Consider the following 20,356-nt stretch of genomic DNA (forward strand, 5'->3'; position numbering starts at 1 on the left):
TTTTGGTACTGATCTAGAATGGTTTGAAGAAACTCAGAGTGCTAATACCAGATATGCTGAAAACAATTTATAACACTTTTGCTGTCAGGAATAAGAGATGTTTATAGTTGTAATGGTAAGAAATTTGAGTAGGTTCAAGGAACTATTTTGTTTTTGTGGGGTAAAAAATCTGAAGTACTTAAAAAAAAATATTGGATTGGCTCTGTGCTTCAGAGCGTGGAGAAGCAAATGTCTGAGAATACTGTAGCTCCCTTCCCCAATGCTTGTCTTCAGGCAGAACTGGCAGTATTTAATCAAACTCTGAATTCCTGCCTTTGTTTTAGGAGTCTGGGGGAGCAGCAGGCAGCAATGCTCTCTGGGAAGAGCTCTGGGCAGCCATCAGAGAGTGGGAGCATTGCTATCACACCCACCTACATGGACAGCCCTCGTAAGGTAAAGCATTTTTGGTCCTTTTTTATGCCTACTATTTATTATTTGAGAAATTCTTAAGTAAAGAGGATTATTATTCTAAGAACACGACTACCTCATGCCATGTTTAACTCTGTAATTCAGCTAGTGGTCCTGTGCCCAGGATGTGTGTGAGGGCATAAAGAAGAGTTTGGGGCACAACTGTGCTCTAATGACTGCACACTGATGAAATCTCTGGGATGCTTATCTCAGCATTTGCTAAACTCTCTTGCGCTAATTTACATGGTGGCAATTGTTAATTAGCCCATTTCCTTTCCTGGCAGCACACTTCATTTCAGTCAGAGTTTCATTTTAGGTTAAACAGTACAGTGCAGTCCTACACCTACATGGTGACTGTCTCACAGAGCAGAATTAAACCATGTGTGAAGCTTCAGTGGAATCTTAATAGCTGGAACTCCAGTTGCTTACTTCTGTTTGAGGAAGGTGTGTTCCTGGATCATGAGTTTGATGTCTTTCCTGCACTAACTGTACTCCAGGATGGAGAAGACTGTCATCTTGCTTTCTTCAGGCCCTTAAGGAGCTATACTATTTCTCAGCCTTCCTGTGAACTGTGCTGCGAGTGCCTTCCCTTTTTAAATATGGAAATGATGAATGTTTCTTTTTACCACTGAACCCAGTGAAAATTTCATGTAAGGCACAGAAAGATGTGAGTGGAGTGGTTATGCATTATCCTGGACTCCATCAGAAGAGGGGTGGCCAGCAGGGGCAGGGAGGTGATTGTCCCCCTCTACTCTGTTCTTGTAAGGCCCCTTACAAGAGCTGCTCTTACAAGGCCCCTCTTGTAAGTTGGAGTCTGCAAATTGATGGGTTATGCTTGTCAGAAGGGTTCCACTGGACAGGTAGCCTTATCTGGCAACTTTGCAGGCACTTGGAAACATCAACAAGCGTGTGTTGTGTGTGTCCAGGACACACAGACCTGTTAGGGCTCGACAGCACAGGTATGTCTGTTTGCTGCCCACAGACTTACAGCCCAAGTACTGACAAATTGTCACAGCTGTGTGCTCTGTCAGCAGCCACAGGAGCAAATCCTTTCCTGAGATGCTGCTAGCACTGGAATTGTTCCAGATCAAAACTGAGCCCTGGCTCCACTTCTTCTCTGTTTCAGAGTAGGACTGACAGGTCACTTCAGCCAGTTACTATACAATACATAATTATTTAATGCAGTAATTGGTCTGCTGCAGAATCTCTTTGCTGACTCTTTGCCCTAATGGATATACATTGCCTGGCATTATCTCTGTGCTATGTAAATTGCCAGCCATGTAACCCTGGTAGTGATTCTTTCCATGAAATGTTTCATTTGCATGTAAGCATCCTCTTAGCTGCAAGGTAGGCAAAATATTTTACCTAGGGAACAGGATAAAGAGTTGCAAATAGAGAATGAAAATGCAGTCGAGTTCCAATGCATTGTCTTTTATGATAAGAAATCTTGACATGTCTTTGAATAGCAGCAAAAGATACATTCATCTGGGGCTGGTTAGTAGGCAGGGAGCATAGCATAGGCAGTGCCTGTTTTGATTTTGCATGAAGTGTTAAGTACAGTGTTTGGAAGATCTTTTGATGGATTTTTCTTCCTTTTTCTTTACATCATGCCAGACCTGCATTTGACAGGAGCAGTATGCTTTCTGAAAAGAGCTGCTTTGCCTCTCCCTCTGTATCATTTGAATGACTGGGACCAGAAAAAAGCTGGCCTACTGTGTATGTGTGTCATTACACGTGGTTCTGCAATTTCCTGTATCACTGTTTAACTTTGCATGTGGGATGAAAACCCTCTTACTCTAGAGTTCAAGTCTTTCTCTTATAAAAGTGTGGAGGAAAGGCCACAGTTTTGAATTGGCTTCTGGTCAGTGTGTTTTTCACAACTTTGGAAAAGCATCTATGCTGAGGAAGAGCAATATCTTGGTACAGAGAGAGAAAGCAAGGGTACGTGTGTAACTCCTGATTCTCTGCATTCTGCTGCACCTGACGTTCTGGATCTGTTTGGGATTTACATTCTCCTCTTACTTTCTCTCTGTGGTCATTTTTGTACTTCCACAACTTTGTATTTGCTTCATCTCCTTGTTCCTGGTGCCATTAATGGGCCTACTTCCTCTGATGCCTTCAGGATGGGGCCTTCTTTATGGATTTTGTTCGCAGCCCTCGCTCAGCTTCAACTTTCTTCTCACAGGTTAGTTTTGAATGGGGTCTTGTCATCTCTGGCTTTTGGATTGAGGCAATGGAGAGCATTGGTTGTCTTGAGCTTGCAACTTGGCTAGTTTCCAGATCTGCTTGCTGAGAGATGCACAGTGCTAAAAGGACAGAGTGACCAGTGGTGGGGGATGTGACTCTTTCCTTCTACCATTCAATACTTTTGGTGTGCCTTGGATATTCATGTGCCCTGCATTACTGTCCTTTGCATTACTGTCTTGTCAACTACTGAAGCTTCTCTTTCTGTGTTTCACCAAGTACTGCTTTTCCAACTTCCCTTGCTAAGTGAAATGGCAACAGCTTACTTACCCCATTCTCATCTGTGTTCCTTGTGTGGTCTTTGACTGTGAGAGATCCAAACCAAACTGTGTCCTCGAGTTCTTAAAAAAACTGAGGGCAGAAAATACTGTTTTCATGTTGATTTAAGAGCCACTGTGACAGAAGCTGTTTGTACACCTAACAGCAGTTAAGAGTTAGCAATAATACAGTATAACAGTAGAAAATACTGCTGGTTTAAGTGAGCTCTGAGAAGGGAGAGTGGTTTTAGCTGAGTGTGGGGACTGTAGATTCCATGTCAGCATTTGCCATTTCTGGCTGCTCAAAGAGGGACACCTGCCATTGCAGCATGAGAGATCCTTGGGATGGAAGAAATGGAAAACAATATGAAGAATTCTGGTCTCACTGTCAGACCTCTAAATCAAACTACCAGCTTTGTGATTTTTTTTTTTAGCTGTGTTTGTGCTGTGGATTCATCATGGCAGATCAGCCCTCATATTTACACTAACTTGAGTTGCTTAGTTACTCTGCTGTTCATATTCCTCTCCCCCACCTTTCTAGCTTTATATAATGTCTTTCCTGAGCCATACGTGTTAAAGACAGATGGCAGTTACAGCCTGTACTTTGCTGAATCTTTCATGTTCTTTCTGAAAAGATTTTATGTTAATTTTTGAACTATTCAGTCTACCGTGGAATAGTGCAAATGTTCCTGCAGGGGGAAAATGTTCTTGTTGTCTCAGTGACACAGGTGTGGGTGGGTGCCAGCCAGCCTCCCAGTACTGCCTTAAGGAAGAAAGGAAGATGAACTGATTCCGTGCATTATGAAACTTGAATTCTGTGTAGTACATCTGCATATTTTTGTCTGAGAGTTGAAAATGTTTTCTCTAACTGCTTACTACTTTCTCATAGTGACTAAATTTCCTGTTCTGTCCATTGCATGTTTATAATCACACTTACTCAAACTGAAAACGTCAGGTTGGGACTGGGATTATTAATTTGTCAGTGGTTCTTTCAACACAGTTGTCAATCCTCATCCTCTTTACCAGGGTCACTGTGGAATGCCAGCATAGGTAAATTTATGTTTGTCAACAGCTCTGTGGTGGTAACAAAAGAAAGACTGCGTTTATGCTCTCACTGTATGCTTGTTCTAGCTTTATAGTACTGCTTGTCATTGACAAACTTAAGCTGAGATGGAAAATTGGGAGGGCAGGGGAAGAAAGGAAACGGAGGAAAGATTACATCGTAAATCTTATAAATGTGTCTTTACTCCGTGCAGGTCTCTATAGATCAATCAGTTCCTGGAACCTCAGATGCCAATACGTTGATAAACACAGGGCAGTCAGCTGAGAGGGGCAGCACTCAGAGCTTGGGAAGTTCCCAGAGCACAACAGACCAAGGATATGTAACAGCTGGTGCTGCAGAGGGCAGGTAAGAGGAGCACAGTAGTGCTGCACAGTGGATCTGCACAGTAGATTCCTCCTTCAGGTGTTGTGGAATAGGCACTTAAACAGGAACCTGAGAACAAGATGTGCTGTGTCTGTCAGCACTAGAAGGCATTTGTCACGAGACTCTTCCATGTGCAGAAAGAGCAGTAGTGAAAAATAAGCCTTGCAACCCAGTTTTCCAGAATTAAATGAACCAAGGTCTCATTGCTCCACCTCCAAAAAGAGCTTCGTTCTTCTAGAAATGAGGGCATTCTGTGACTGAAATCTGTTAGCAGAAGGCCAGGCTTTGAACTGACATCACTGACATCTGCCTTCTGTCTGTTCAACAGAGGGAGCCCTGCAGGCCTTATTGGGTGGAGTGGGTTGTAGAAATCCAAGAGGATCCAACCTGGAGGAAAGACACCAGGGAGGAAGCTACTTCAAAAATAAACTGTATCAGCACCTGCTTCCTGTAGTTGTATATTAAAGTTTAAAAAAAAAAAAAGCTAGTTTTAGAGTATTTGCTGTTCTGTGTCTTCATCCCACATGTGTGAATTGGGTCTCTGTAGCAATAACCTGACAGCCTCAGGGGGAGAAAGGGAGAAAGGAGTGTAATGCCTCTAGTTGTCCATGTTAGAATGAAACAGGAAATAAATGTAACTAAGTCGTTGTTCAGAGGAGAAATCAGTATTTTTCTGAAGTGCTCATATTGGAGCAAATCTGGCGAGCTGCCCTGCTTTTTGAACATAGGTCTGTTTGCTTTGCAGCTCTCAGCAGTGCTCAGTAAGCTCTTTGACTTCGTCCTCCACCTTGATGGAGATTCTCGAAGCCATGAAACATCCTACGTAAGTGTTTAATCCAAATATGCTTAACATCTGTCTCCAAGTTTTGTAAGTGGATGTGGGGCATGGTCTCACTTACAGGAGAACTCCTGTAATGTGAATGAGAAATGTGAAAGAGTTTCTCCAACTTTTCTTTGCTTTCAGTTCCAATCTCTCCAGCAATGATCTTTAAACACTGAGGTACCAGCATTGCAGTACAGACTTCAGTTACTAGAGTTCTGGTCCTGCCAAAGTGAGAATTCTCAGTGAGAGTAACACTGAAGTGCTGTCATCTTTATCTTATCACCCAAAACTAACAAACAAAAATTCCACTTTGGGGACACTGTGCACCTACTGTCTTCTATCTTTAGCTCTTCTTTTTTTTTTTTCCACCCAACAGTGATTTTTGTCTTAGTAATTAAACAGAATTGTTGAGCAGGCTGTGCTAACGTGTTTGACTTGCTGTGTTTCAGCACAGGGATCCAGCTGCTCTCTGAGCAGAAGGGCCTCTCTCCATCCTGTTTCATCAGTGCAGAAGTTGTGCATTGGTTGGTGAATAACGTGGAAGGTGTGCAAACCCAAGCCATGGCGATTGACATAATGCAGGTAAGGGAACTGCCTCGGGGAGCAGAGAGGGCCAGAAACACCCCACTCTTTGAAGACAGTAGAATAGTGGAGGAAAGCATTGCACTAATTCCTGTTTCTTATTAAAATCCTACTCTTGATAGATGCTGAAAAATGTGTTCAACAGAACACGAGGTCACGAAGATACTACTGAAAGTAACTTTTACCAACATTTTCTGCTCTTCTGAGATGATAGATGCTAGTTGGTGATGGAAATTACAGTAAATATGCATTCCCTAGTGCTGCTTGATTTATATCTTAGCAAAGAATCATTTTCTCTTAAAAAGTTTGAATTTTTAGGATTCCATATCACAAAACAGCAGTGTGGTCTTCAGTAGTAATGTATATATGTTATTGTAGCACTCATATACATAGTGATAGTTCTGCATAAAACTCCAGTTAGCTGCAAGTTACCATGAACTCTCCATTGTGTTGGAACCACAAAGCACCACAGTGTGGTGTTTTTGTGTCTTGCAGTAATTAGTTTGGTTAATTAAGTTGTTTGTATATCAATCATATACGATCAGCAAATGTCCTCTGTCTTAGGAGTGCTGAAGCACATGATGGTTGTGTTCATGAATCTGTCTTCCATATTGAGCTGTGTCTGGGCAGTGGCTGGAAATGTTTTGGAGCTCATTGCTCTACTGAGATCCCATATCAATTAATGGAGAACCTAGAATGTTTCTGAACTCTCCCTGTGAATCCATCTGTAAATCCAGAGCATGGTAAGGGAGGAAGGCAGACATCTATGGAAAGGTCAAATGCAGTTTCTCCAGAAGATGAGGACTTTGCTGAATATCAAGAGATAACATTGCTGGTATTCTCCATAGGCACACATCTGAACAAAAAGATGTCAGGGAGAAAACTGATTTCCAACTGTTCCTTAATAATCTTCTGTGTAGCTAAAGAATGACTTCTTTTCCATTGTGTTGTTTTGTTCTATTTTTTTTTGTTCAGAAAATGCTGGAAGAGCAGCTGATTGTCCATGCATCTGGAGAAGCTTTACGAACCTTTATTTATGGCTTTTATTTTTACAAGATTGTTGTGGACAAAGAACCTGACCGAGGTCAGAATTGTGTTACGAGGCATTCCTCATTATTCCTTTGCGTAATTGCTAGCTGTACTTGATTCTTGATGGGTGTTGCAGCAGAAATGCACTTTGGGAGCAACCAAAAGCATTGCTCTAAAGAGAATTGAGGAAATGTAGACTTTGGGAATATTATTTAAAAAGAAAAAAAAAATGCAGACAACATAGCCTAATATTTTTGTTTTCCTTACCCATTTTTAGAAAGATCTTCTCTGTCTTGATCCCGAGCACTTGTTTCTAATGGTCTTCTGTCCCTCCCCTTGCCTTTTATTCAGTGGGCATGCAGCAGCCTGCCATGTGGCACACAGCTGCCATGGATGACTTCTCTGCCTTCCAGAGGAAATGGTTTGAGGTGGCCTTTGTGGCAGAAGAGCTCCTGCACTCGGAAATCCCCGCGTTTTTCCTGCCCTGGCTGCCCAGCCGCCCAGCCTCCTATGCAAGTAGGCACAGTTCCTTTAGCCGCAGTTTCGGAGGACGGAGCCAGGCAGCTGCATTATTAGGTAGATGCACAGCACAGGTGACAGCTGGGGAAGTTCACGGGGATAGTTTGAAGGGGGAAGAGCAGCCAGCCAAGGGTATGATCTCACGTGGACCAGCAGTAAAGCTGCAGATTTCATGCTGGCCTTCCATGTGTCTTGCAGGTAAACTCGAATGTCCGAGGTGTGTTTCACTGGCTGGGCAGGGCAATTTTTGCTTCTGAGTACTGGAATTTATTTTGAAACAAAGTATGGTGGAAGAATTGTGTGTTACTGAACTGCCATGGCATCCTCTAGAACTCACGAAGGAGAACACTAACCTGCCTTCTTGTGGATCCAGAGGAACTCTTCAATCTGTTGTGAAACAGCCAAGCAGGCAAACTGCCTGAAATGACATGCTGAGTTGCTTCTCGATGGCAAGAGTCCCAGTCTGATCCAGATGTGCTAGAGAAGCATTCTGTGATTATGTGCTCCAGGCTTCTTGGCTAATCTGAATCATTGATAGAGAGACCCCCTATATTAAAGCCTGGGAAGCCCAGCTACAAATTGTCTCTGCAGCGTAGAAGCAGCAGGGATTGCATATCAAAAATAATAGTGTTCCTGAATGAGAAACCATTATGATATCTGAAATTTTGTAATGTGTGAACTATAATGCTGCCACTAACAGCCCGTGAAACATACTGGTTGCATGCTTGACTTTGTTGCTTTGTCATTTATTTCCAGGCCAGCCTGACTCACTTGCTTTTGTTCCCCTTTCCCTGTTCAAAATTACCAGAGAAATAATTGCTATGGAATTGTAGTTTCAGATTTATTAGATACACCTTTTAAAAGCCCATCTCGATTAGGGATTAAAAACTTCTGTTGTTCTCAGCTTCTTATTGCTTGTGCAGTATCTCCTAAATCTGGAATTACAGTCATCTTTGTGTATTTCTGAAAGCCTTGTTGGAAGAGGAGCAGCATCAGAAGTGGGAAAGTGTTAAGGATGCAAGTTTGAACTAATGGTTAATTCCCTGAAGCCAACATATGTTGGATATTTTTCCTTGTCACACGATAAATCTGCTGCCTTGGCCAGTATCCAACCTCATTAGCTCAAGGATTTGCCAGAGCCAAAGCCTGAACGTAGGCTGGTGTAGGAGCACTGTGGAGGCTGGAGGGGCCTGGGCTGGATCGTGTTCCTCCTTTGATCTCTTACTCACTACATAGGCTGAGAAACCACTTTTCTATGTCTATTCTCTTTTGTGAGATGAGAAAATTGAGACTCATAAGCTTGCACCTGGGGAAGTGGGCAGAGAGCCAGCAGTATTCCCACAGTGTTTGTTGGAGTGTACACCTGTGTAACATTCATTTCAGTTGTGATTATTTCTGTTCTGGTGTTTAACTAACATGCAGTTCTTGGAATAATGAAAAATACCTCCAGATAGCTCACATAGTTGTTTGAGAAATAAGGGTCCTGGAGGAAGATCCAGTTTCCTTACCAAGGAACTGTTTCAACTGATGTTTCTGTGCTGTTCCTCTTCTAAACAGGGTTCCCAAAGAAATGTTACCAGCTCATCTGAGGCAAGGAGCTTTACTAAACCCAGATGACATCTGGTCCACGTGACTTCATTTGTTCCTCTCTTGGCTTTGATTTGGTTGTGGATTTTCTTTCTTCCCCTCCCCACCTTCCCTAAATGTCAGGCTGTGATATAAAACTGCATGCAAGCATTGGGAGCTCTGGAACAAGCTCCACGGATCTCTAAAATCTTTTTCCCTCCCAGTTCCCCTATAATTGCCCAGTGATTGTCCCCTTTCCTTCCCAGTGGAAGTCTGACCTGTGATACACTTAATCTTGTCCCTTCCGATTTATAGCAATGCATGCACTAGCCATTTTAGTCGTGTATGTAGTGTAGTCTGTGACTGGAGAATAACCTGCCTGCTCCTCTCCGATGTACTCAATAAATCCTTAGTTAAATACTTGCTAGAACAAGTCAATTGGAAGCAGGTGAGTTCTCTTAAAGTCGGGTCTATGGAAGGCAGGGTGTTTAATCAGAATTAAATCGGTTTCAATCTGAAGCTTTAAATTCAGTGACGTGGATATTTCACATCTGTTTGTAAGGTCCTTGTGATTAGCTGACCTGGTTGGACTGCCTTCCTGGTGCCTTGCCTTTGAATTACAGCTGCAGGCAAGGTGGAGAGGCGGACTGCAACCCTAATGGGGAGGTTGTGTTGTCTGGAAAAAAGAACAGCCTGAGGGAGCAGGGAGCTCATTCTTCACTGTGTGTTGCTTCACACACACTGGTCTGTAATGTTACAACTGACAGCTAACAACTGGTATCTGCCCAGCTAAGCTGCTTTCACTTTTGGGATTTGCTTTCCACCATCTCAGAATGGGATTCATACTTCATTACAAAACTGACACTGTAATCTTGTAATGCACGTTGATAATCCACTGAAAAGGAGCAAGAAAATGGGAATCCAAGATGTTGCTCTGTTTGACTATAGCAGACAAACATAGATTTTATTTACAAAACAAAGCTGGATGGTGTTCTTCCATTTTTCCTTTATTTTTATCTGTTCCTAAGCTGCAGTAATGGCAATATAAAATATTGGCTTTTAACCTTGAAAATCGTGTCCTGCCAACTTAGAGTAGAAGTGGAGGTGGGAACTGTCCCATCTACTTCAGGACCAACTTCAACCATTTTTTAGTGCCATTAAGTCATTAAATGATGAGGTTGTTTAAAAGTTGACCTCATAAAAGAGTGCATGTGAGCCTCTACTTAAGCAAGAAATAGCAGTATGCATCCCTTGTGCATCAATCTGAAAGGAAAAAGAAAAAAAAGCCACCACAAGTTTTTCAACAGTGGTTTTGCAGCCCTTCGTTTCTGTCAGTATTTAACTTTATGGAAATGTGAAATGATTCTCTTGTACAAAGAAAAGTTGGAAGTGACAGCAGTGGTTCATAGCAGAACTTCAGACTGAAGCTCAGGTGATCTGATTTCTGTCCCTGACCTCGCAGTCCCCTTGTGACACCACACAGGTCTACTCCACTTCCTTTGCTTCCGTTTCTCTTTTACTTGATACCTGGGATTTTCTTTCACTGGGATGCTGGGCTGTAGGGCACAGGAGGAGATGCATCTTGGGCACTGTTCCAGCACTTACTGCAAGGCAGCACGGAGTATTGCAGTGATGCTAACACTGCTGCATGTGTCTTGGCTGACTTTTCTTGCTTTTACAAAAAGCACTGTATGTGCAGTTATATATGTATATAGCCACGTGGTAATGTGGGATATTGATATGGGGCTAAAGATACACAGAGTTCAATTTCTAATCTCCCTTGGCTCTAGGAAGTCCTGGAATGCTCCTGCCCTGTGCAGCAGCACCATGTGATTTCTCATGGGGTCACATAGAGGTACTAAAACCAAACTGGCTGTGAAGGAGATGGGGCTGCCTCGCTGTTTGCTCTGATGCCACCAGTTGATGACCTTCTTGACTCTTGGTTCTGTATCTTCATTGCAACTTAAGTGCCTGTTCATTTCTTGGGAAGATAATTCTATGACATAGCCCCCCTCCCCATTTGAGCAATACTTTTATTTTATTTTTGCCTTTTTTGATCTACATAGGCAGCATTCTGGGACCATTCTGCAACTCAAAAACATTTGGGGAGGAGTGGGAGGACAAATTCATTTCGAGTAGCTTGTCTTGTTTTGTTTTTCTTTTACCCAACTTCCCTCCTTCTCTTGAGTACATCTTTTAAATGTACCCCTGTTCCTTGGCTGTGTAGCTGCTACAGTGCCTGAGCAACGGACGGTGACACTTGATGTGGATGTGAATAACCGCACGGACCGGCTGGAGTGGTGCAGTTGTTACTATCATGGCAATTTCTCCTTGAATGCTGCCTTTGAAATCAAGTTACACTGGATGGCAGTGACTGCAGCTGTTCTTTTTGAGATGGTAAGAGTCAGTCCCTGTGTGCAAGGTAGTCACAGCAGTGCCCTTCTGGCCTTTGTATCCCTCATACTGCTGAGGAACATGTCTGTCATGTGAAGCTGGTGGAAAGCATTAGGGGAGACATGAGGAGTTGGATCTGCTGCCTTTTCCATTTCCAGGTAATTTTGCTGATGGTCATTAGCATTGCTGCATCTGGTCAGTGTTTATCATGCAATCCATAGTCATTATGTCTGCAGGACAGCTCTGCTTTTAGAGGGCTCCATTCGTGCTGTGCAGAGGTCAGTGCAGGGTGGAGGTGCTATTTAAGTCCCACCTGAGCAAACCTTAGACCTTGAACAGAGTCTTTGGAAGGGAATCTGTTTTGCGTTGTGTTCCTTCTTGACCCAAGCCTAAAAAGAAAAATAACAATAAATTAAAATTGAGTGGGATTCCTTTCAGGACAAGGCTTTTCTGAGCAGTGGAATCTTCCTGTTCAGCAGTGCATTTCAGTTTTTAAAACTTCCTGGGAACATTTCAAATTGCAAATGCAAGCAGTATTTCTCTCTTTTTTTTTTTTAATGTTTAGATTTTTTTTCTCTTTTATCTTCTTTAAAACTCAAACTATTAGTACCAGGTTTCACCCAACTCAGCCAAACAATGGCTGAGTTTTTGCTTTAATTTAAAATCTATTGCACTGTTCCAGTAAAGCAGCAGTGCTTAGCCACTGATGATAAGTAGGCTGAATCAGTTCCTGAAAAATGTCCTATTTTAAAGTGCTTTCTGATTGATGTGGCACTTAAAAAAGGAAAGCCTTGTGCTTGTACTGCTTTTACAAGGACACTTGTGTGTCTGCCATGCAAAGCGAGCTGTGCCAGTGGAGAATTGAGCTGTCTGATCTATTCTTGGGGAATTAGTTGCTCCTGTGCACCTTGGTGCCCCACCACATGTGTTGTGTGAGTCACTGTTTCAATCCTTTCCACAGGTTCAGGGTTGGCATCGGAAAGCCACATCCTGTGGATTCCTTCTGGTTCCAGTCCTGGAAGGCCCCTTTGCTCTGCCCAGCTACTTGTATGGAGACCCACTTCGAGCTCAGCTGTTCATCCCACTCAATGTTAGCTGCTTGCTGAAGGAGGGTAGTGAGCACTTGTTTGATGGTAAGAGACGTTCGTTCCTTTGTGCTACCCTTGATGTTTTTTCCTGCAAGTAGGTCCTTCCTGGCAGACAGCTGACAAGAAGAACCTCGTTAACCAAACCATGTTAGCTGGAGGAAGGGCCTGGTTTGGGGTTTCAGCAGCTGCTCTCAGGAAAGTCGTGCTCAGAGGAAATGGTGCTGGCAGCCTGTTGAGCACAACAGTATGTGCAGCTGGCAGCAGGAAGCTCCCAGGCACAGGAGGGGTTGCCTCTCTGGTGATCTGTGCCATGATGTTGCATACCCTCACAAAGCCTATATCAAGTAGTTGCTGTGTTTGATGTGATGTTACGCACCTGCCCAGAGCTGCTCTGAATTTGTATACTGCATTTGTTTATCCTTCTCTGTGAGATTAGGCTTTCACAACCCTCTTTATTGTTGCCATGGTTACATTCGTGGTAAGAGTGTTTGCACATGAGATTAGGAGCTAGAAACTGCAATCTCCTTTTCTGCAATGTGACGTCACCCTTCTGTGTGATGCTGTTGTGGTAAGCCTCAGGTGGGAGCTCAAAGATCAGCGAGCTCTGTCCCCATACAGTGAGGCAACATTGCATTGTGAGAGGGTGCAATCAGTAAAAGGCTCTGTTTAAAATAATAATAGTGCATGTTTTATTTATTTTCATTAATTCTTTATAACCCGGTGTCCAGGTTTAAATGTGGAACAGTCAGTGACAATTCCATCTGCTGTGATGTCACTGCAGCCTCTCTGACTTTGAACTGTTCTCAGTGCACTGTGTGGTGTGCTGCATCTTCAGCCCACGCTCCTCCTTGTCCCCTCCCACGCACCCCATTGTGATCCTTTCCTTCATCTCTGGAGATACAAAAGCTAAATTCAGGGATGAATCTGCTGCTGATATATGCAAGCAATACCTCTGATAAGCTGGCATTCCGGGGATCAGTTGTCAGAAAACAGTGGGATTAAAAGAAGTTGCTAGAAAAACTAAAATGCACAGAGGTGTTCTGAGGAGAGCTAAAGTTTTTAAAGAGAAGGAAAAGAAGTGTCTTTACTAGATAACCTTTTTGTTTGCTTCAGGCTTTGAACCAGAAACATACTGGGACCGTATGCATCTCCTGCAGGAAGCAATAGCATACAGGTATGTACAGAGCAGAATGACTGAAACGTTCACACCTCTTTGGAGAATGGAGGATGAAGACCTACACTGAACAGCCACCCCTGTGTGACTTGAGTTCCATGCAGTCTGGCCCTCTGCAGTCTGCTTGCCAGTTTTGAGATCAAAACGTAACTAGAATGTCTGGAAGTGCCCCTGTGGGCGCAGGGGCAGGTAGGCAGTGTTTCATCCTGTCACTGGCAGGCCATGCTCTTGATGTGGGAGGGCATTGGCTTTGGAAGGTTCTGTTGCACTAAACTTGAAGAAGACAAGCTGCAAATACATTTCTCTGAGTAGGGACAGTTGTTTCCTTTGTGTGTGCTTAACATAGTGTTGATCTGGATGGCAGGCAACAATTAAGAAAAAGCAAAGGTGTGGGATATGAACTGTACACAGGAGGTTGGGCCCACTTAAGAAGGAATTGCTGTAAACTTTCTATACTTCTGTGTGCTTGAACTGCCAGCTTGTTTCACAGTGCTGCTGGCAGGGCCTTTTTTCGTGGTAGAGTGACTGCCTTTTGGAATGGACTTGATCTTGGAAATATGCTTTCATTAGCACAGAAAGAAGGTGAGCTGCACTGAGTTGCATGTGAAATGTTACCCAGCACGAACAAAGTCACGAAGTTACAGCTTGACTGTTTTTCTTGACTATTGCTCTTCCCTCCTTTGTTAGTAACTACTTCATTTAGTCAGATACTGCTCCATGCCCTCCTGAACTGCTCTACAGGCCCTTGTTTCCGTGGGGGCTATGACAAAGATCAGTGTGTGGCATTGCAGTTTTTCACACTGTACCTAGCAAGAGCAGAGGACATTTGGAGCAACTCAACTCTCTGTCCCTTTCCCCCTTCAGACCACAGAAAAAGAAGCCTTTGTGATAATGGAGGGTTTTCCTTTGTGCCCCTGCCTTGGGCTGACAGAATTATAGCTGGTGTGGCTCTTTAGTTTTTTTTATTTCTCTGGTGTTTGTTTCTCCAGATTTGGATTTGTGCAGGATAAATACTCGGCTTCTGCATTCAACTTTCCAGCTGAGAACAAGCCTCAGTATATCCATGTCACAGGTGAGCAATACTTGGCAGGCGCTGGAGGCAAGGAGGAGGCTATCATAAACAGAAGAACCATTTGCCATGCACTTTGTGTTTTTTGCCAGTGATGTCTGTCCTCATTGTGTCCCTAGTTAGATGGCAAGCAGCTGCATCAGCCAGCACAAACCAGAAAACTGACAAGATGGTATGAGAAGCACAAAGTGTTGCAGCTAATGAATGGCCCTGGCTTGAAATCTCACTTTATAGTGTCTCTGAAACTTTTTATTTCCAGGAGATGGAGAAATAATAAGAAATAAGGCAGAGCTTATTCCAAGAGCAGAATAAACAAATGTGTACATAGCAGCTAGAAGGGAAAGGAACTGGGAGAAGTCATTGCTGTGCTCTCAGGCTTAAGGTCAGTTGTAGATGTTTCTCTACCTGTATGCACTGTGTGGGAGATAGATTGAGTATTTAGAACTAACATTTACAAAGTGATCCTGTCAGCTCCTTTGTCTAAGCTAATGGTGTATTGCAATGAAATAACCTGTTCAAGAGGGCTGCTGAAATGTGAAGGCAGTGACGGGAGAAGAGCTTTAGGAAGACTGCAGAAGACAGCAGGAATTCATGTAGGGTTAGAAAGATGGATCAGGGCCTACACTTCTGCTTCGTTCCCTTCTACCAAGAGAAAGGCAAGACTAAGTGCTCTTTCTCAGTGCAGGAAGAAAGACTGTGTGAAAGCAAAGAAGGAAAAGTATATTCTGTTTTACCTTGCTAAAAGGCAATTAACAGAAACTCAGTAAGTCAGCTAATGGTTATAGGGACTTAGGTCTGCCTGCAGCTGAAGTCCTGTCTGTTTCCCTTAGGGACAGTGTTTTTGCAGCTGCCATATTCCAAGAGGAAATTTTCTTGTGGGCAGCAGCGACGCCGGCGCAACTCCACCAGCTCCACCAACCAGAACATGTTCTGTGAAGAGCGCATTGGCTACAACTGGGCCTACAACACCATGCTGACAAAAACGTGGCGGTCCAGCGCCACCGGGGACGAGAAGTTTGCTGATCGGCTGCTGAAAGACTTCACAGACTTCTGCTGGAACAAAGACGGCCGGCTCGTGCTCTTCTGGACCGACTGCCTGGATAAGATGCATGCCAGTGCTCCGTGAGATAGGGCTTTATTTCGTAAGGAGAAAGCTTTACCTCGTGGCAAGGAGGCAGGGGGAGAGAATGACTGGAAAAGAGCCCTTCTAGTGGTTTCATCGTGTGGCTCCAAGGGGACCTGATCAATATAGCTGTTGATATTCAACAGAATTTCTTTAAGCCCTTGGAAAAAGAACCTGAGCTCTTGGATTGCCCATACCTGTCACCGGACCTCTTTTTGGTGTCAAGTTGCTGCAGTCCTCAGTTGCCAGAACTTCAGTTAGAACAGAAGTAGAGCAAGAAAAGTGCAAATGGTCTTCAAGGGCAGTTCCATTCAACACAGAGTGATGGGGGCAGCTAATGGGCACTGGAAGCGGGCGGTACTGTTTGCCTACCTTGGCAGGCTGCAGTCCCTCTCTTGTCCTGTTGAGGTGTACCTGGTTGTGTGAATATGTATGATAAAGCGTGAGAGATGGCTGTTAAATTTCATATGTGTAAATAAGTAAAAATGCTGAAAATTGAGTGACCTGATGTTTTGTTGTAACTCCAGACAGCAATACAGAAACAGGAAGTAAAAGAGAATGTCACCGAAGGAGGTGCTGCCACTGGTGTGCAGCGTGGTCAGAGCCCAGCAGCCACAGTGGCACACAGTGGGAGCACACAGCCTGCTGCTGCCCTGCAGGGCCAGTATCCGCCCTGCAGAGAACTCAGGAGCACTGACCACACGAAGCTGCTGATGGGAGGAAAGGAGGAATTGGATTGTTAAGATAAGTCTGTATGCAGTGAAAGGAAGGTGCCTGCATTCCAGTACACAATCACTGTCCAAGCAAATGGAAGGCAGCACACAGTGAGTAGGAGAAGTGGGCGTGGGGTGGGTGCAGGACCCTGGGTGGGTGGCAGTTCCTGTTCTCTGTGCTCACTGCACTGAGGGCAGCGGAGGGCTGTCACCTTCTCACTGCTGTTCAGAGCTGATGCTGCAGTTCTGTCCCTAAAGGTGATTGTCCCTTATGCTCTACTCAGTGCTGTGAGAACTCAGCTGGAGTGCTGTGTCCACATGTGAGGTCCTCAGCGCAGGAGAGACATGGATTGGTTGGGGTGCAGCCAGATGAGGGCCACAAAAATGTTCCAAGGGCTGGGACACCTTGTGTAAGGACAGGCTGAGCTGGGGCTGTGCAGCCTAGAGAGAAGGCTCTGGGGGAGCTAAGAGCGGCCCTTTAGTATCTAAAGGGTTCTCTGTAAGAAAGAAGCAACAGACCCTTTAGTGGGGTCTGTGTGATAGGATGAGGGGAAATGGTTTACTAAAAGAGGGGAGATTCAGATTGGATATAAGGAAGAAGTTGTTTACAATGGGGGTGGTGAGGCACTGCACAGGATGCCCAGACAGATGGTGGTGCCTCATCCCTGCAGACACCCATGGTCGGGGATGGGGCTGTGAGCACTGATGGAGCAGTGGGTGTCCCTGTGCACTGCAGGCAGTGGGACCAGATGTCCTTTGGGAGTCTGTTCCCCTTCAAATGATTCTATGTTTCTGTTGTGTGATTGGAACTACTCACCTGTTAGTAGGCGGGACCCATCTAGGAAGGATGAGTTTGAGCTGTGTGCTCATTCAGTTCACATACGTGTGCTAAAGTTAACAGTGCGTGTCTGATCCCCATTAATATCTTAAAATACTCTGCTGTAGCAGTAACTCATCATCTCTTCTACTGCAGCCCTACTCTGAAGGGATTGTGCATGCAGTCTCTTTGGCAGAACAAGTGCTGAGGTGAGGGGGAGGGAAGGGAGGGATGCTCAGAGCGTGCAGAGCCCAGGGGTCAGCAGGAGTTCACACCTGCAGGGCTGGGGGGAGAACCTTCAAGGCTGGGCAGGCAGCAGGACAGGCAATGTAGCAGGCTGCAGGTAGTGAGGCTATGGTGGGAGGAAAGGCCAGCATGGTGCTGCCCTGTGGGAGGTGTCCATGGGGAAATGGGGAGCAGGCCGGATGCTGTGCTGGCTGCCTGACCTGTCCATCCTGCTGTGCTTGGGAGAAAAGCGCCCTTCTTGTCCCCCGAGTGTCTCTGTGCTTAATGTTGTAGTAGTTGGAAGCTGCAAGCAGTGGGCGTTAAGCTTCTTTTATTCTCCGTACCATAGGAACTAAAAATAGGAGAGACTTGTTTTTGTCTAACCACAACCTTCTTCATTGCCTAGACAAGGTTTTCTGTGGGGCCTCAGCATGAGGTGGTTCATGGCCACGCTGAAAAGGAACAAATCCAAGGACCTGCTGTGGAGCAGGCAGCACAGCTCTGCTGGGAGCTGCAGGGCTCACCTCCTGCTCTGGAGCAGCTGGCTGGGGCCATGGTGGACTGCAGGCAGAGGATGCATTTTCCTCACTAACGTCCATGTTGTCTGTGCTTGTGTGCTTGTCCACACCCATAAGGGCAATGCAACACAGCCTGTGTGCTCCTGGAGGTAGGGATGTGTTCTCCTTTGCTTCGTGGAGACAAAAATAGGGGTTTAAGTTGTTAGGGTTACAATAAAATACTTCACTCATAAAGTGAGTGAAGTATTTCCTGCTGGTGTAGTGGAAGGCAATGTGTGTGCAGTGGTTGTCCTGAAACAAAGGCCTGTTTTACTTTTTTACTTGATTGTGAATGAATCTTCTGCAGTCCATCTTGATCTTGTGCTCTGTTGTATACATGAGTCCTTATTTCTGTCTCGTGTGCACAGGAATCCTCACCTCCTTCCCTTTGTCCCACAGGTATGAAGAATAGGAAGTATTCAGACGAAGTACACCAGCAGCTGTGCAGCTTTGCTGCAGGGGTGACAACAAAACCAAGCAAGAAACAATGGGTAGGGATATGCTACTTGCAGTCAGGTGCCTTTGCCACAGAAAAACTGTGTTCTGTGATCAAGGGTCTATAACTGATCTCATCATACATCTGTCCTCAGAAGCCCTTGTGGAGCTGGGATTGCCCACGTTTGATCTTTCCCTAAAAGTTTCCTTAAAATAAATAAATTAAAAAAAAAAAAAAGAAAAAGAAAAAAAAAAAAAAAAAAAAAAAAAAAAAAAGAAGAAAGAAAGAAAAATGATGAGTAATTTCACTTGCTTTGAACAAAAAGATCAAGGGAAGTTAAGTTCTTTGTTAGGCCTTTAACAGGTTTGATTTTGGACTTGAACGTAGGCAGGGAAACAACCTTCACTCACGAGGCTGCATTATGGTGATAAACAGTTCTGACTTGATTGGGCTGTAGGCTTATGCAATTGCATTTGCCTCACTAGAACATATTTTATACTGACTTATCACATTAAACTCACAAAATCTGGGGGGGGGGGAAGACTGTTGCTGTAAGCATGTATCTACCTTATCTGGATGCAGACAAATTTGTAATGAAAGTAACCTGTGAATTATTTCAGTAACCCTTGTGTGCTACTGTCTTGCAAGGTAAAAGCTTCAGGCTCTGCAGTCTGTGGGTGCTGCTCAGTTTGTCCCATGTCCTTCTCCTATAAGATGGGATGGCCCAGAGAAAAGGTCTGCAGCGTAGAGGTGGTTTGTTTCTTTTCACAAAGCAGGAGCAACTTTCAAAATTCCATTAAACAAGAAACAAACAAACACAACATCAACAACAACAACAAACAGAATTGAGGGCATAATGAGGTTGTGCATGAAGAGATACTAAAAGTCCTAGAATGACAGCAACTTGTGCCTGAATTTTCAAACACTCCTCGTTTATGCTATCTCATTCAGTTTATGTAGTTTAATACAGCAGACGTTTTTCTGTGAATGTGATACAGGTGTTTGCTCAGGGTTAGTGGGAGCTCCTTGGTGTTGTGAGTGCATTAGTGCTTGTGTCACGAGCGTTCTGTTGCTGATGTGAAGCTGTCATTCTGTGGGAAGAGCGTGCCTTGCGTGTTTAAATATAGCTGTATAAAATAACACTAAATGGCTTCCTTTAGCAAACAAATTGCCTAGGGGAGCAGGGTGAAATCTGTTTTCTGCCAACTGCTTTTGAGTTTATAAATCAATCTCCTTAATGGAATCCACACAGACTTATTGGAGACCGAGTGAACAAATGTCTCTGGTGGGTCTGAAAACTCTTCTGCCTCGCTACCTTTGGAACTGAAGGCGAAGACTTGATAGTTTTACTTGTTCTTTTTTCCCTGCTCCCTCTCTGCACCTGGGTTTGCAGGAGGGATTGGCTCAGGACGTGAACCTGCAGCCTGCTCAGGTCTATAACTTGTTTGCAAATTATCGACGATGTCAAAAATCCCATCATCTTCATATGGAAAAGCTCATCAACTCGTGCCCTGCGGGTGCTTTGACCACACAAAGGAGCAGCTGGATATAGAGGTTCCTACACTCCACAAACTGCAGGTTTGTCTCTTGCTGATGGGTTTGGGTTGTGGTCCAGAAAGCTGAAAACCTCCCCTGGGAAGAGAAGGATAGAGAAGAGTTGGGTGCTGGAGGACTCTGCATCTGTGGAGTTCCTCATCCCTTGGCTACAGGCTGTCCCTTCTACAGAAGCAGCAAGTACTGACAAAGCTTGTGCAGGGAAAGGTGAACAGAGGTGCCAGAGTCAGAAGGGCACCAAATAGAAGCTAATATACGACAGGCAGTAGGTTTTAGCTCTCAGCTTTGGGGTCAGGATGTGAATTTCAGAGAC

The 20,356-nt window shown here is 44.4% G+C and overlaps 1 protein-coding gene across 12 annotated transcripts in view; it reads left to right on the forward strand.

Annotated features, from left to right (window-relative positions):
- DEPDC5 (DEP domain containing 5, GATOR1 subcomplex subunit) overlaps positions 1-16,240 on the forward strand; it is a 42,061-nt gene extending 25,821 nt beyond the window's left edge. For 5 of the 12 annotated variants that reach the window (XM_042865523.1, XM_042865522.1, XM_042865524.1 and 2 more), the window contains exons 32-43: positions 324-432; positions 2,570-2,632; positions 4,205-4,356; positions 5,120-5,197; positions 5,647-5,779; positions 6,755-6,863; positions 7,160-7,384; positions 11,121-11,290; positions 12,249-12,420; positions 13,489-13,549; positions 14,539-14,621; positions 15,449-16,240. In XM_042865523.1, coding sequence (XP_042721457.1) covers positions 324-432; positions 2,570-2,632; positions 4,205-4,356; positions 5,120-5,197; positions 5,647-5,779; positions 6,755-6,863; positions 7,160-7,384; positions 11,121-11,290; positions 12,249-12,420; positions 13,489-13,549; positions 14,539-14,621; positions 15,449-15,744 — 1,651 coding nt within the window. In that variant the 3' untranslated portion in view covers positions 15,745-16,240. Of the gene's footprint in view, positions 1-323; positions 433-2,569; positions 2,633-4,204; positions 4,357-5,119; positions 5,198-5,646; positions 5,780-6,754; positions 6,864-7,159; positions 7,385-8,884; positions 11,291-12,248; positions 12,421-13,488; positions 13,550-14,538; positions 14,622-14,877; positions 15,001-15,448 lie in introns of those variants that run through there. The other 7 variants (XM_042865529.1, XM_042865531.1, XM_042865530.1 and 4 more) reach the window with 4 other exon arrangements.
- The last annotated feature ends 4,116 nt before the right edge of the window (positions 16,241-20,356 follow it).

This window comes from Lagopus leucura, unplaced genomic scaffold (genome assembly GCF_019238085.1).
Source record: "Lagopus leucura isolate 7727_CA_CO unplaced genomic scaffold, USGS_WTPT01 Super-Scaffold_806, whole genome shotgun sequence".
NCBI lineage: Eukaryota > Metazoa > Chordata > Aves > Galliformes > Phasianidae > Lagopus > Lagopus leucura.